The sequence below is a fragment of the Triticum aestivum genome, chromosome 3A (genome assembly GCF_018294505.1).
Source record: "Triticum aestivum cultivar Chinese Spring chromosome 3A, IWGSC CS RefSeq v2.1, whole genome shotgun sequence".
In the NCBI taxonomy this organism is placed as follows: Eukaryota; Viridiplantae; Streptophyta; class Magnoliopsida; order Poales; family Poaceae; genus Triticum; species Triticum aestivum.
In genome coordinates, this window is record NC_057800.1 from 239,702,568 (window position 1) to 239,718,923 (window position 16,356).

Here is a 16,356-nt window from a genome sequence, read left to right on the forward strand (position 1 = left end):
AACGTCCTTTTTCCGGAGGCTCGCCTCTACTCTACCACTCACGTGCCGAACGCAGGGCCCATTCGTCGGGAGAGAAGAAGGGATGCGAGCTGTCGCGTAGTAGTACTAGCAGCAGCAGCAGCAGGGGAGGGAGTACTGTGGGCAGGTGGCAGCAATGGAGATGGTAATTTACCAACCGCCCTTTATTGATGCGGCTCAAAGGCATTGCCCAAAATCACCCGGCCGGCACGGCGCGCCACTGCAACTACGTACTGCTACCCAGGACGACGCTTGCTTGTACTTGTACGCGCGTTGAACGCACCCGGCCCACATGCACCGGCGCCAAACGTGTCATTGCATCGAGCGCTCCGCTACGCACCGGTGCATGGACCGGGCGCACCTCACGGACCCCATCGCAAGGCTGGCCGCAGCCTCCTTTAACCCGGGGAGCGGAAGGGGAGTCGTGGTGGGTGTGGATATCTGGGAGAGGCTTCCCGGCCGTGGGGAAAACGGCCCGACACGTAAAACCACACCCAACACGATGACCTCTCAGGCCCACGGGCCTCGGGCCCGCGGCGTCAGTGAGGTACCCGTGACGGCATCTGTGGAACGAAAACCCCGCACCAGGGGAAGTGAGCGGGGCAGCACGGGACGCGCCTGACGCCAACGCAGCCCGCCGAGTTCCCCTGGCCCCACGCGTCCGGCCCGGATCGACGCTCCCACCCGACGGACGGCCGCGATGCGTGCGACGCATAGATGGCAAGCGTCCGTCCGTTTTTACCTTCCTGCCCTTCCCTCCTCTGCTACAAGAAGAGGCGGGCGGTGCCGGGGCTGGGGCACTGTCTAGGGGAGTGTTGTTCGAGGAGAGGGGAGGGGGAGAGACGAGAAGGGGAACGGAAAAGAAAGCCAAGCCCTCTCTCGCGGAGGCCAACGGCGAGGCTTCCTCCCTTGCGCCCTCGGTAATGGACAAATCTAGGGTTCTAGTCCTGTAGTAGATTAGATCGTCCTTCTCCTCGCGTTCTTGGTCGCCGCTTTCGTTCGCCGGATTTCTTGGACGGGGGTTTATTTTCCCCTCCTCTGTTCTTCTTCTTCTCTTTTTCCTTGTATCTTTTTTTCCCGGCGGAGGTCATGCATTTGTGTGCATGTTCCCCAAGGCGTTGGATTTGGGATTAGGTTCCGTTCGCCCGCGTTCTCGGCGTGTTTTGTGGGGTTTTGAGCCCTTTTCTTCTTTCTTTTATTTTTAGTCCAAGTATATGATATGTGCCACCGGTTCTCCCTTCCGGGGTTCTCGTTTGGCCCTTAATCTGTTCATCTTCTCTTGGTATTTATTTTTCCACCGTCTTTTGTTTGTAATAATCTCTATATATGTGTAGGGTTTTTCGTTTTGCTTCTTGTCCTATGTCAGAGGACATCTTTATTTTTTCAAAAAAAAATCCAGCTTTTGGGGGTTTTCTTTCGACTGAAAGAAATACTGGGGTGCTCTGCCAGAGGCAGTTAAAGTGTAGAGTTTTTCGTTTTGCTTCTTGTATGTGCTATGCCTGAGGACAGTTTCTTTTTTCCTCTAAAAAGGAACTTTTGGGGGTTTCTTTTCAGCGGAAGAAATTCTGGGGTTTTTCAGAGGTTTCTCCTGGGCCTGATTTCCCATATGCTGGGAAAAAATACTTCTTTTTCCCCCTTGGTTCGGTCTAGTCCTGGGTACCATTACTGAGTATTTAGATGCTTTCTTTATATGTTTATAATTGGGGCATTTTGCTTGGAATTTTGCATCTCTGTTCCCATGGAGGCAAGGGGAAATATGTCTTCTTTTTGTGCCTTGTGCCTTTCTCTCTGGAATTTTTTTGTCTTTCTGCCAATCTCTCATGTATTCCTACACTTTATCACTGTCAGATGGCTTACTTAACTTGTTTGTGTGCAGCAGATCAGTTCAGCGGTTCGGCTCCTCGGGACCATTGTTGGTTCGCTGAAGTAAGTAAACTCTGTTTTATGTTTTTTCTGTTTTATAATCCTTGTGCTCTCAGAAGGACCTGCTATATGAGTTTCCCATGTTAATATCGCTGATGCCTAAGAGATGTTAGTCCTAGTTACGTTTGTGAGGTACCTCTTTATTGTTTTGCCCTACCTGATGTGATAGCAGTTGTCCAATGCATGCTTGGTCATTACCATCCTGTATAAGCATGTACTTTTGTACGAGCATCTTTTACCTATTCCCTCACTGGAATGACCTTATCTCATTATAACAAGAAGGAAGAATGTTGTTAATCCCGTCAGGAAAGTAGTACCATTTTTATTTGCTTTAAACTATCATGATTAAAATATAATTGGCCAGCTTACATCTAATTATATATTATATGGAATGGAAGGAAAGCGAGAGATGCTTCCTTTTGTGCCTTTGTACTTCCTCTGTTTCTTTTTAGTCTGCATATAAGGTTTGGGCAAAGTCAAGCTTTGTAAAATTTGACTAACTTTATATTAAAAAATATCAACATTCACAATATGAAATCAATAATATCAGATGCCTCATGAAATGTATTTTCATACTATATAGTTTTAGTATTATAGATGTTCATATTTTTTATATAAATTTGGTCAAATTTTATGTAGTTTGACTTTGACTAAATTTTATACTTTGGGTAAAAAGAAAGGGAGGGAGTACTTTGAATTTATGTTTTTTGCTATGTATATTCCTTGTTTGTTCCTAATTAAGATTTTCTTTCAATAAACATAAGATACTTAATTATTTGGTTTGTTAATATAATCTGTGTACCATTCTTGAGTCTGTAGTGTCAACATTGTTGTTTTCTTATGTTGGTCTGTTGATATATATGCCTATTGTGGATTCACCAGCATTGTTAGGTCTACTTGTCACCTGTTTCCTTGGATTAACTGAAAAATGGTTTCTTTATGTGCCCTTTCATACTTGATTTGTTAAGTTGCGCCATAGAACTTACATACTACCTCTTGTACCACCTGTGTTGGTCTGTTAGATAACTTGTTTAACTTGTTTTTATGCAAAACTTCTGCTTGACTGTTAAGTTGTACAATTTGTACTTGTAATGTTGGAAGCTGATTAACTGATGTACTGTCAGATGGAGTCACACGGAGAGGACCTGCCACCACCACCACCACTCCCGCCAAATGCAGAGCCGATAAAAGCTGAGTCGGCTGATGACTTGCCACCACCACCACCCCTGCTGCCTATCAAACCTGAAGAAGCAAAGAAGATCTCAAAGCCTAAGAGGGCCCTGATCGCTCGTCCTGGTTTTGGCAAGAGGGGAAATCCTATACAGCTTGTGACAAATCATTTCAAAGTCTCGTTGAAGACGACAGACGAGTTCTTCCATCATTACTATGTATGCCTCTATCCTTGTTTACTTTGTTGTATGCCTCTATCCTCATTTACTTTGATTGTTGTTGAATTCCTTGTGCTACCATCTAATGTCATTCCTCTGTTGTTTAATTGGATGCAGGTAAATCTGAAGTATGAAGATGACAGGCCTGTTGATGGAAAAGGTGTTGGTAGAAAAGTCATTGATAAGCTTGCTCAGACTTATCCATCGGAACTAGCCCATAAAGACTTTGCCTATGATGGTGAAAAGAGTCTTTTTACCATTGGTGCCCTCCCACAAATTAACAATGAGTTTGTTGTGGTTCTTGAAGATGTTTCCAGTGGAAAGTAATTAACTCTCTCTGCCCTGGTCCAGTATTGTCTTTTGCTGTTACTATGTCTTCTTGCATGTAACTTTCTTGCTTTTAGGTTGTCTTTTGTTGTTACTATGCCTTGTTGTTGCTCATGTAACTCTGTTGCTTGTAGGACTCCTGCAAATGGCAGCCCTGGAAACGACAGTCCAGACAAGAAGAGAGTGAAAAGGCCATATCAAACTAAAACCTTCAAGGTGGAGTTGAGCTTTGCTGCTAGAATCCCCATGAGTGCTATTGCAATGGCACTCAAAGGCCAGGAATCAGAGCACACGCAAGAAGCCATTCGGGTTATTGATATCATATTAAGACAGCACTCTGCCAAACAGTATGTTTGTTTCTATGTACTTCTGAATCCTAATTTACTGTTCTTGATTATTGTTCTCAGTGTTGATATTCCATGGTAAATCTTTTTCTAATTTCCTTGTGTATATTTCTTTGTGTTTGCAGGGGCTGCCTGTTAGTCCGCCAGTCATTTTTTCACAACAATCCTTCAAACTTTGTGGACTTGGGTGGGGGTGTGATGGGCTGCCGAGGTTTCCACTCAAGCTTTCGAGCCACACAGAGCGGGCTTTCTCTTAATATTGGTATGCTTGTTGTCAATGAGTGCAGTTCTGTATATAATCTTGTGACAGCATTTTAAATTAGGCGACAGTTCATATTTACAGCTACTGCTTAATTGTGCAGATGTTTCTACAACAATGATTGTGAAACCTGGCCCTGTTGTCGATTTTCTGCTGGCCAACCAGAAGGTTGACCACCCTAATAAAATTGATTGGGCTAAGGTAAGATTTCTCCTTAACTTGCTTGTGAAAACCATTGATCATATATATCTAAATGTGTATGTATCTCTGTAGATATATCTAATCCTTTTTTGTTTTCGTAGGCCAAGCGTGCACTTAAGAATTTAAGGATAAAAACAAGCCCAGCAAATACAGAATACAAGATTGTTGGTTTGAGTGAGAGGAATTGTTATGAACAAATGTAAGTGAGTATATCGCCATTTGTTGTATGTAAGTGGCGCTTAATTAATTGTTTGGACTTGTTGCATGGCATCTGTGCATTGTAGATTTTATTGAGAGCGCTATTTAGATGCTTTTATAGTTTCATGCAGCTTTCATTATTTTTATATAACTGCTTGGTGATTCTTATGCCTATCTAGGTTTTCCCTCAAGCAAAGGAATGGTGGGAATGGTGACCCTGAAGCAATAGAAATATCTGTTTATGATTACTTTGTGAAGAACCGTGGCATTGAGCTGAGGTACTCTGGTGATTTCCCTTGTATAAATGTTGGGAAACCTAGGCGGCCAACATATTTTCCCATTGAGGTTTGATTTGACTATTCCTGTAATTTATATTCTTGGTTGTGCCTTATTTGTGCAATTCCCTGATGAATCTTTCTATGTTTGCCAGCTCTGCCAGCTGGTCCCTTTACAAAGGTATACCAAATCTTTGAGTACCCTACAAAGATCATCTCTTGTTGAGAAGTCCAGGCAGAAGCCTCAAGAGAGGATGTCAGTTTTGTCTGATGTGAGTGGCGTATTTATTCTGTCTCAATACCTAGTTGTAGGTTTGTTATTAACTGTTTCATCAATGTCAATTTGGCAGGTACTGAAACGCAGCAGCTATGATACAGAACCCATGTTGAAGGCATGTGGAATTTCGATAGCTCAGGGCTTTACACAGGTGGCTGGTAGGGTACTGCAGGCCCCCAAGGTCAGTCACAACTAACTGCTCCATATCTTATTTAGTCATCGTTTGTGCTTGTGAAATCCTTATGCATCCTTATTGAATCCTGTAATGTAGCTCAAAGCTGGAAATGGTGAAGATATTTTCACAAGGAATGGACGTTGGAATTTCAACAACAAGGTCAGCTTGTTTTGACTGCATTCTGTGTCTACTCTTTTATACTGCATGTTTTCAATCATAACTTTGCTAGTCATGCTTCTGCAGAGGCTTGCTAGAGCTTGTGTGGTGGACAGATGGGCAGTTGTAAACTTTTCGGCTAGGTGTAACACCATGAACCTTGTCAATGACCTCATCAAGTGTGGGGGCATGAAGGGCATTGTAGGTTTTCCATTAACCTAACTACACATTTTCTGAAATGTTTTTGTACTCACTCTTTTTTAAAATTTGCAGACAGTAGAAAAACCTCATATTGTAATTGAAGAGAATGGTTCAATGAGACGTGCACCTGCTCCAAAAAGGGTTGAGGATATGTTTGAGCAAGTGAAGTCTAAGCTTCCTGGGGCTCCGAAGTTTCTCTTGTGTATTCTTGCTGAGAGGAAGAACTCAGATGTTTATGGTTGGTTCTAGAAATTCTTAATTGCATCCCTTAAATAAGTTTAGGACAATCATCTGTATCGTCTTCAATAAGTTTAGTACAATCATCTGTATCATCTGGTTATTTTTCTTTTGTAGGTCCATGGAAGCGAAAATGCCTTGCTGACTTTGGGATTGTCACTCAATGTGTGGCCCCAACAAGGGTCAATGACCAATATCTGACAAATGTTCTGCTGAAGATCAATGCAAAAGTTTGTGCCTCCCCCACGTCTCATTCTTATTGAAACAGTGCTTACATTATTGTCTTCTTTGTACTAATCCTTTTTCTAATCAGCTTGGTGGAATGAACTCACTACTACAAATTGAAATGTCCCCAAGTATACCTCTTGTATCAAAGGTCCCAACTCTCATCTTGGGAATGGATGTGTCCCATGGATCCCCTGGACAGTCTGATATACCGTCCATTGCAGCAGTACGCTACTAAATTTACTCTGCATTATAGTACTTCCAAATCTAAGATAACACTAGTAAGCCCAAATCTAAGATACCTATTATGTGATGTCTGTTTCCATTTTGATTATAGGTTGTTGGTTCTCGGGAATGGCCTCTTGTCTCGAAATATAGGGCTTCAGTGCGCTCGCAGTCACCAAAGCTCGAAATGATAGATTCATTGTTCAAGCCACAAGGAACTGATGATGATGGCCTTGTTCGGTAAGATATTTTTTTGTTTTTTGTTCAGTCGTCCATACAAATGTGCTATGGTGGTTCTCTTGATGTTCTCTTTTCCTGTTGCTATTCCGGACTGTTTCAGGGAGTGTCTCATTGACTTCTACACCAGTTCTGGAAAAAGGAAACCAGATCAGATCATCATCTTCAGGTTTGTCATACTTCCTAAATAACTACTTGCAAATGTCAGTGGTCAGTATTGGAGACATACCAGGGTCGTTCAGTTGTATAGAATGGTTGCCTGATTTTCTTGAGGAAATGTTGATCTCTTCTTCATTACAGGGATGGTGTTAGTGAGAGCCAGTTTAATCAGGTGCTGAACATTGAATTGGATCAAATAATTGAGGTACTGTTCATGTGGTTCTAGTTGGGCTCATATTATACTATACATGAGTATCTCATTCATCTATTGCACAACTGACTTGGTGTTTATTGTATTTGGTGCAGGCCTGCAAGTTCTTGGATGAAAATTGGAACCCCAAGTTCACGCTGATTGTTGCCCAGAAAAATCACCACACCAAATTCTTCATACCTGGATCTCCTGACAATGTCCCTCCAGGTAACATATACCACTTGTCTGCTGTATTCTATCCCATGATAATGTCAAATTGTTCCATAATAATACTAATGTTTGAATGTTGCCATTCCACAGGCACTGTTGTAGATAATGCAGTCTGCCATCCAAGGAATTATGACTTCTACATGTGCGCTCATGCTGGAATGATTGTAAGTATTCTCTCAGGTGCATCATATTTGCTTGTTAAGTGTTTTGCCGTAGTGCTGTTCTGTTTGTAATATAAATGCTAAAAGTTTTGATCCATCTGTAGCCACTATTCTCATTGTCTGCCCTAGTTCCCTTGATCAGTTGATACTGACCCTCCTGTCACCTTTGTTAATGGCACCTTGTTGGAACCCCAAGTTATGCACCTTGTTGGAACCATCACTGATTTACCATGATAGTTTGTGAATATTTTTTTGAAGTGTTCAAGATTTTGCAAGAGTAATCACTTTGTGGTTGATGCATTTATATAGCATATGATAAGTACAGTACAGTATGATGTAAAACTCTGGTCAGTGGGACAATTTTAATATCTTATTTGTGTAAGTTGTTATTGGATCATATGCATTACTTTATCCAGCTCTTTTTGCATCCTGGGCATGTCAAATCTTACTTGAATGACTTGCAAGTTTTGGTTAGGCCTGGCTTTCAGTTGTATTTTTGTTGCTTGTACCATCGTGACCATTTCCAGTTTGTTGTCGTGTAGACTTGATAAGCTAATCTTATTTGTGTGTTGCAGGGGACTACAAGGCCAACACACTACCATATCCTGCATGATGAGATACACTTTGCTGCGGATGACCTGCAGGATCTTGTGCACTCGCTCTCATATGTGTACCAAAGGAGCACGACAGCCATATCAGTTGGTGAGTTTTGCACTTCTGTGCTTGTTCTTGCATCTGCAAAGTTTCCAATGTTGTTAGTCTTGTGAACCCTGTGCTGATTTTGCAACCTTGTTGTGCTTTCTTGCAGTTTCTCCAATCTGCTATGCACATCTTGCGGCTGCTCAGGTGGCGCAGTTCATAAAGTTTGATGAGATGTCTGAGACGTCGTCGAGCCAGGGCGGTGGCCACACCTCTGCCGGCAGCGCTCCAGTGCAGGAGCTGCCTCGCCTCCATGAGAAAGTCCGCAGCAGCATGTTCTTCTGCTGAGCCAGCCAGCCAGCCGCACTTGCGCGTTCCAACTTTTGGTGATGCGCTTGGTTATCTAGTACTAGTAGTATGTAGTAGTGGCCTGTGATGGCCTGTTGGACTCCTGGGATGTTGTGTTCCTAAGCTGGTTGCTGCACTTGGTGCCTCAGAACCTTTGAATCCTGTCAGGGTGCTGCAGTTGAACCTTTACTATCGAACCATCTAATTTGTTGCTTTCCATCTCTCTGCTTGCTGAGTTTGACTTTCTTTCTGTTTGTTTTGTGGTCTCGCATGGATACCATCACTTGTGCTGAATCTAGAGTGGGTAGGATGAGCTAGATATATGCCTTGTTAAGCCTTCTGTTTTCTGACAAGAAGTTCTTCAAAAATCCATCCCTACTTGGGAGGCTGGCGCTGCTATGGGATTGTTCTAGGTGGCCAGTACAGTTAGGATTCGGTTGGTTGTCCATTGGCCAGCCTTTTCTTGCATTTCACTTGGAAAGTTCGTTTGCACTTTGTTTGTCTTCCAAATTTAAGGAAACGGTTACAGAACAAGGAAATCACAGTGAAGTGGTATGCAGCCATCAACGCAAGGAAGAGTTTGACCCTATGCTTGAATACCGATTTGATTCTTTCTCTATGTAGACGATTGAGGATTTGGCAGTGTTCAAGGAGGCAGGGCAAAAAAATTAATCTTTGGGGTGTGGCCGAAAGTTGTGTGCAAAGAGTGTTGGCGACAATGAAAGATGTTGGGGCTGCATAAAAGTAGATAGTCAAAAGTAAACATAAAATCACATCTTTCACTTGCCTAAAAACAAGAAAGAATTAAGTACAACGAACCAGAGTTTCTCCTGTACGTTCTTCCTGAGAAGAGGAAGAACTGTGACATAGGGTTTGCTCTTTTAATGCCTACCTGGCATCAAGCCTTTTTTCTTCTTGTCAGACCATGGAAGCGCGGATGCCTTGCACGGTATGGTATTTTGACGCGATGCTTGGTTCCTCCTGCCAACGTCAAAGATCAGTACCTCACAAATGTGCTGCTAAAGATAAATGCCAAGGTTTGCAGTGTGATCTGCATTGCCATCTTCAGTGTACCACATAATTTGGATTTCTTTTAGCTGAACAACTGGATGCTTTGCTGCCAATCAGCTCAGCTTGGCGGGTTGAATTCATTGCTGAAAAATGAAACAACCTGTGCTATTCCTCATGTCTCCAGGGTTCGAACCATCATCTTTGCTATGGATGTTTCCCAATTCTCATGGTTCACCAGGACGGTCTGACGTGCCATCGGTTGCTGCAGTAAGATTTGCTTATTATGTACTCTGTTCCTAAATATTTGTCTTTTTGATGATTTCAAATGGACTACCATATATGGATGTATGTAGACATATTTTAGAGTGTAGATTCACTCATTTTGCTCTGTATGTAATCACTTGTTGAAATTTCTAGAAAGACAAATATTTAGGAACGGAGGGAGTACTCAGTTTCCTGCAGTAAAAACTCAGGTGTTAGCTGATGGTCCTGAAGAGAGTTTGAACCGACAATTTGCTAACTCACTTGAGTGCTTGTTGCTTTGGCCCAGGTGGTTAGTTCATTCAAGTGGCTAATCATTTCAAACTACACAGAGCTTCTGTGTGCACTCAGTCATCCAGGCTGGAAATGATCGATACCTTGTTTAAGCCAGTTGGAGATGACGACCATGGCCTCATTAAGTGAGTTTCTTCTGCTCAGATTTTATAAAGTGCAATTTATACAATTTTAATAACAGTGCTTCCTAATTATACATATGCTTTTAATTTGTTGCTCACTGGGACAATAACATTTCAGGGATTCAGTAGTTGACTTTCTGAAATATAACAATGATCAGAAGCCGGAACAAATTATCATTTTCAGGTCAGTAGTCCTCCGTGAGATAAGTGGTTTCTGCATTTAAATAGCATAATTTTTCTGTTGAAATTGCTGAATTAATTGTGTCTTGTCCCTTGATGTTAAGAGTACAAACCGACTCTAAATACTCGATGCCATCTCTAAGTTTACTTTGGCACCCTGATTCTGTGTAAGGAAACTCTGTTGTCTTATGTTAGGGATGGTGTTAGCGAGAGCCAATTCAATCAGGTGCTGAACGATGAGCTATCTCAAATCATGGAGGTAAAAGTAAGTGATATCCAATTCCTCATGAGCCAGTCCTGGATAGTAATGCCTGCCTAATTGATACAGACATGCAAGTTTTTTGGTGGCAAGCACTTTAGTGGCAACTGGTTCCCCAAGTTCACAGTGATGGTTACACAGAAGAATCATCACACGAGATTTTTCCTACGGAATGGACAGAGACCTGATCAAGTGACTAATGTCCCCCCTGGTAACCTACGTCTTTTATCTAAATATTTTTTCTAATCTTCCAATTTTTGTGGAGGATTGCAATCCATGGCAATTGTTAGGTTGTTTGATTTGTATGTACTTTTTAATGGGGGTACTGTAGCATTCATACGAAACCAAATGCATCTCATAGGAATCTAAGCACCTACCACAGAACCATTATTTACAATTTTGTATAGGATTAAACGAGCAATTCCTAGGCTTTTCTACACATACATTCTTATCATATCCCTAGTGTAGTGTAAAAAACGCTCTTATATTATGGGACGGAGGGAATACAATCCAAGTCATTCTGGTTGTATATTCCAGGGGACTACAAGGCCAACACACGACCATGTGCTCCAAGATGAGACAGGCTTCTCCGCTGATGAGCTGCAGGAGCTCGTCCACTCCCTTTCCTATGCGTATGTGCACTGAAGTAGCTGCAAAAGATTCAGCCCTTACCTTGCCTCTGACGATCATCGGTGCATTCCTGACATTTTTATGCTTGTGAACTCGTTTCAGGTACCAGAGGAGCACCACAGCCATCACAGCTGGTAAGCATGATTTGCCATCACTTGATTTCGCAACATACGCCAAAAGGGCATGGTTGATCATCTGATTTTCCCTCTCAGTTGCTCCCATCTTCTACGCACACCTTGCGGCGGCGCAGGTGGCCAAGTTCACCAGGCTCAATGACATGTTGGAGACGTCGTCCCAGGCTGAGGCTGCCCCGGTGCCGGAGCTGCCTCGTCTGCATCCCACGATAGCATCGTCCATGTTCTTCTGCTGAATCGCGCGGTTTCCCCATCGTCGGTTGTTGGAAGCGACTGAAACTTTACCAAATGCTAGACGGAACCGGTCGTGTTGTTCATGCCTGAGCGCTGAAGTATGCTTTTGGTCTTAGCTACTAGATTTAATGGATGTTATCTCCAAGAACAATCTTTGATTGCTATCATGGAGTTGCTTGCCAACAATAATCTGCACTTTTGATGGTCAAGACCTAGACCCTCTGCTCATGTGCAAGGTGTTGTTCATGCCTGAGCGTTGAAGTATGCTTTTGGTCTTAGCTACTAGATTTAATGGATGTTATCTCCAAGAACAATCTTTGATTGCTATCATGGAGTTGCTTGCCAACAATAATCTGCACTTTTGATGGTCAAGACCTAGACCCTCTGCTCATGTGCAAGGTGCCAACGTATTCTGGATGTTAAGTTTATAAATATGGTCGGCAGCATGTCCAATGATTTATAAGTTTGGGATTCACAATAAGTGTCTTTATAGTTTTGTGTTTACGTACTTTGCTGTCAATTTACTTCAGTTAGCAAGGAAAAGCCTGGCTTTTGACCCGGCTTAGGCCTTGTTCGGTTGCAGTGGATTTAATCCTCTAGGTGATCCCCAACCCCTCACCCAATCCCCACTGATCCCATCCTAATAATGGTGTGAAATATATAGCAGTTCATATGCTGATGCAGCACTAATCAGAAAGTACTGCTTTACACAAAATGGAACTGTTAGACAATTTACCAATGTGCTCTGTGCATGAAATTCAGAAGCAATACTAGAATAAAATTGTAAGTCAGGGGTACAATCCCGGTAAAAACCGAGGATTTTGGAGGTGTATGAAATTCAGAAGCAATACTAACATAGTTTATATGAGACAGGGTTACAATCCACGCTGGGCTCTAACCTATAAGATTGACCGGGATGAAACCTCGGGTGGGATGAAACCATGGGGTTTGGCCCCGATCCCAGTGGGGTGGGCTCTAACCGAACGAAGCCTTACAGGTTAGAGGAGATTGTAGTGAAATATACTAACATAGTAGGAAAGCACTAAGTAAAATATAGGATTACCCATTATTAAATCTATTTCTTCTAAAAACCACTGAAAGGAAAAACTATAAACATACCCACAAGAATGCAACTAAGAGATACTCCCCCCTTCACAAAATATAAGGCGCACTTGACTTTTTTTGGTCTCCATCACACGACTTTGACTTTATTGCATGTCTACCAAATTAATATAAAGACAGATGAACTAAAATTATTTTACAAGACAAATATGACAATACTATTTATACATGTTCAATAAATGCATTAGGATATATATTGATGGTCAAAGCCATGCATCAAAGACCGTGAAAAATCAACCATGCTTTATATTTTGGGAAGGAGGAAGTAATTATTAGAAGGACGGTTAGGGGATTAATTTGACCATAAGTTGCAATCAAGAAGTAATTTTCAAGTGTCAAACTGAAATTATGATGTAATTTACATTATTCAGACCAATCCAAAATAGCAGAGAGAAAATATCCATCAAACCTTATCTAGTCAATCAAGCCAACCTTTTCTTATATTTGGTTCAAATTTACATTTAAAGTTCCCAAATGATTCACACTAATTACTAGTGCAGCCTAGTCTAATTACTAGTGTATCCTAGTTTAAAACATCAAGTGCGTATAAGAAAGACTACATCGAGCATCAAAATTGAAATCAGATGTCAGGTGGGAAAACTCTACTGCTTCTAATGCAGCACAATATTGAATACTTTGAGGTTGGAATCAGACGAATCATATCACAAGTCTCTGAGGTGTGAGTCATGCTTTTTCTATAAAGAATTGACTCTTTGATCTTCATATACAAATGACTGCGGCGATCTATCATCTCCCAATACTTTATTCAGAGCTCAAACTTACCTTGAACTACTGAGGGTCATCAAACTCAAAACCATCTATCAGCACATCATGTTTGTATTCCATATGAGATCGCAAGAAGTCAAGTACAGCCAGGACATTGTTTATTTGGTGGCTCTTAGATCTGTTTTCTGCTGTGAAAGTATAAACCTCACTGCCAATTTCTATCCAGCTGCATCCAGTGTTCGTCTTCAGTCCTCCCTCCTTCATCATCATCCTCACTTTGGCCACATCACTCCAGCAATCAATGCTAGCGTATAGATTTGCTAGCTGTACATGAGTTGCAGCACAACCTGGCTCCAGCTTAAGACGGTGCTCTGCAGCATGGATACCAATCGGAATGTTTCCATGCATCCTACAGGCAGCCAGCAGAGAACCCCATATGACTGCATTTGGGGGCATGGACATTGTACCGATCAAATCCCACGCTTCATCGAGCAATCCTGCCCGGCCGAGGAGGTCTACCATACACGAATAGTGATCTAACTCTGGTTCTATTCCAAGTCCGATCATTGCCTTGAAGCAGCGCCGGCCTTCCTCTACAAGGCATGCATGCCGACATGATGACAGGATGCCAAGGAAGGAGATTACATCAGGCACTATGTGCTCCTCCTCCATTTCTTTTAGTAAGCTTAGACAATGCTCAGCAAGGCCATGCTGTGCATATCCAAAGATCATAGAGTTCCAAGAAACCAGGTCCTTGCACACAATGTTCTCAAATATTGTTTGGGCCTCAATTATATTCCCGCACTTTGCATACATTGATATCAGTGCATTCGAGACATGCACACACAAATCAAAACCCATTCTTAGTTCTAGACCGTGAACACTGTTACCAAGTGCAAGAAGTGCGTGTTTAGTGCACATACTGAAGATAGTGGCAAATGTGATGTCATTAGGCCTGCACGCTGACTGTCTCATCAGCTGAAATACCTTGAGGCATGGCTCAACCTGATTATCCTGTACATAACCAGAAATGAGTGATGTCCACGACACGGTATTTTTTATTGGCATGCTCTGAAAAACCTGACAAGCATTCTCCAGCTGACAACATCTTGCATATAAGCTAATCAGAGAGGTACCAGAAAGTACCGACAATTCATAACCAACTTTCACCAGTAGAGCATGGAGCTGAGCACCTGTCCTAATGGATTGCTTAACAGCACAAAAGCTCATGGCAGATGCTAAAACAGATATATCGACACTTATTCCTCTCCTATGCAACTCCACAAGTAGCATAAACTTGTTTCCCTTTGCGAGTTTATTCATGGAAGGAGAAGCAGAGATATCATGAGAATCAATGGTATCAGGTAAAATTTGCTCTGTGTTATTACTTGAGCTAGCGAACCGCACTTCTCCATTACGCATACCATGATTTCCTAACTGAACTCTCAAGATGTCATGCATACAATCATTGATAATGCGGTGATGAGACAGACCTTCCTCATTGCCATTATATGCCTTCCCTGGCACGAGGTGCAAAACTCTCAACGCATCATGGATGCCGCGCCCCTCTTGCTTTGTTGATCTCTCAGATGGTAAGTGACTGTCAAAATTCGCCACACACAGACGAATCGGTGACAATGATGGTAAATGGCTGCTGAAATGGTACCAGAGTAGATGTCTGTGCTTGTGCATGGCCGAAGTTGTCCATGGGCAAACCCAACGGCGAGCGCAGGAAGTCGTGCCAAGCCTCCGTTTGGAGAGGCCTAGAAGCATGAACAGCTAAATCCACACCTGGTGAAGGGAAACAGTGGTCTTGAGTTAGTTATGCTTATCATGAAGGAAGATTTACTAATCCACTGGACTCGGAGCTTTATGCACATCATAAGCAGATTGTGGCTGCATTACTAACCCTGAAGCGTCTCCTCCAGCATACTTGCACACGAACATCAACTTAAGGAGATTCCGACTGCACGCCAAGCTTGGATGGCCAATAGCTTAACTGTCCCTACAACAACAGAGAAGGCACGGTTAGTAATACAATACAGAGATGCTTGCTAGTAATGCAATACAGAGATGCTCGCTAGTACCAAACCAATGGTCCGTTTCATCTTCTATTTGACAATTTCTCAACAATTGACAACAAAAGTGTCCTGCACAATCACGCACAACAGAATGTCTACGTCTTCTGTTCAATTCGAGCACCAAAACATGACACACTTGGGGCACTGGGCGCACACACATGATACGAAATATTACTAGCAAGCACTGGAGTATGTAAAACCGTTGCCGGCTGCAGGCTGCCTGAAAACTCACCTGAACCGAGATGGACCAAAGCCTGCAACACGGCGGCCGGGGACTGGGGTAGCCGCCAGACGGCGACAGCCTTGGAGATGGGACCGTAGGAGCAGCGCCGGCGGACCGCGGGATGGGGCGAGGCGGGGATAGGCGAGTAGCGCCAGCGGCGGCTGCGCGTGCGTTCGCCCGATTTTTTTATTAATAATAAATAAGAATTATCTAATTACGGAACTGGTAAAGGGCAACTGGAAATTGTGTAAGTAGGAAGGACGCTGTGATTAATAGCGTTCAGGTACGGCCGCTGTTGCTAACGACGTCCAGGCGTGGACGCTGTTGTTAGTGGCGTCCTGTGTTTCATTACGACCCAAATTCTTTGAACTGGCAGCCCAATGCTCTGTTATTCCCCTCGCGCACCTCCTCGCTGCCGCTATCCAGCCACCGGTAATGGTGCTTCTGCACCCCTTTGCTCTTTGTTAGAGCATCTCCAATAAACCGTCCAAATGTAAAGATACCTAACTTTTGGATCGTCTAGAGTAAAAAACGTTACTCCAACAAACAGTTCATATGTAAAAAAAATTGGACCGCAGTCTCCTGGTGATGTAAAATTGAAAACTTTGTGATGCAAATTTACATCACAAGATGCAACTAATGTAAAACCGCGGTCGCCCGCCAAACGCCCAACCGCCACTTCATT

The 16,356-nt window shown here is 42.8% G+C and overlaps 2 protein-coding genes and 1 pseudogene across 6 annotated transcripts; 2 read left to right on the forward strand and 1 right to left on the reverse strand.

Moving 5' to 3' along the window:
* Nucleotides 1–797: 797 nt before the first annotated feature.
* LOC123061099 (protein argonaute 4A) lies at nucleotides 798–8,613 on the forward strand. 5 transcript variants are annotated; one of them, XM_044484025.1, is made up of 23 exons: nucleotides 800–938; nucleotides 1,898–1,944; nucleotides 3,066–3,329; nucleotides 3,447–3,652; nucleotides 3,791–4,003; nucleotides 4,126–4,262; nucleotides 4,363–4,460; nucleotides 4,562–4,659; nucleotides 4,838–5,003; nucleotides 5,089–5,205; nucleotides 5,284–5,391; nucleotides 5,482–5,544; nucleotides 5,629–5,742; nucleotides 5,815–5,980; nucleotides 6,097–6,209; nucleotides 6,293–6,430; nucleotides 6,542–6,669; nucleotides 6,770–6,835; nucleotides 6,967–7,030; nucleotides 7,132–7,243; nucleotides 7,337–7,410; nucleotides 7,983–8,109; nucleotides 8,216–8,613. In XM_044484025.1, the coding sequence occupies exons 3-23, from the start codon at nucleotides 3,066–3,068 to the stop codon at nucleotides 8,392–8,394; spliced, it is 2,751 nt and encodes a 916-aa protein (XP_044339960.1). In that variant the 5' UTR covers nucleotides 800–938; nucleotides 1,898–1,944; the 3' UTR covers nucleotides 8,395–8,613. The 5 variants fall into 5 exon arrangements, with proteins under 5 accessions (XP_044339959.1, XP_044339960.1, XP_044339957.1 ...); XM_044484026.1 differs by having other exon boundaries at nucleotides 827–938; nucleotides 1,895–1,944; XM_044484024.1 differs by having other exon boundaries at nucleotides 798–938; nucleotides 3,066–3,652.
* Nucleotides 8,614–8,664: 51 nt separating this feature from the next.
* On the forward strand, nucleotides 8,665–11,917 carry LOC123056895 (protein argonaute 4A-like; annotated as a pseudogene).
* Nucleotides 11,918–12,981: 1,064 nt separating this feature from the next.
* On the reverse strand, nucleotides 12,982–15,867 carry LOC123061100 (pentatricopeptide repeat-containing protein At2g37320). The gene is made up of 3 exons (XM_044484027.1): nucleotides 15,681–15,867; nucleotides 15,277–15,372; nucleotides 12,982–15,158 (listed from the first exon to the last, which is right to left on the reverse strand). The coding sequence occupies exon 3, from the start codon at nucleotides 15,138–15,140 to the stop codon at nucleotides 13,431–13,433; it is 1,710 nt and encodes a 569-aa protein (XP_044339962.1). The 5' UTR covers nucleotides 15,141–15,158; nucleotides 15,277–15,372; nucleotides 15,681–15,867; the 3' UTR covers nucleotides 12,982–13,430.
* Nucleotides 15,868–16,356: the final 489 nt, after the last annotated feature.

Coding starts and splice junctions, on each gene's coding strand:
- LOC123061099 (XM_044484021.1), top strand. CDS start 1,696: ATGCTTTCTTTATATGTTTATAATTGGGGCATTTTGCTTGGAATTTTG. Junction 5,545..5,628: donor GTTGGAATTTCAACAACAAG/GTCAGCTTGTTT, acceptor ATGCTTCTGCAG/AGGCTTGCTAGAGCTTGTGT. Junction 5,743..5,814: donor GTGGGGGCATGAAGGGCATT/GTAGGTTTTCCA, acceptor TAAAATTTGCAG/ACAGTAGAAAAACCTCATAT.
- LOC123061100 (XM_044484027.1), bottom strand. CDS start 15,140: ATGCTTCTAGGCCTCTCCAAACGGAGGCTTGGCACGACTTCCTGCGCT.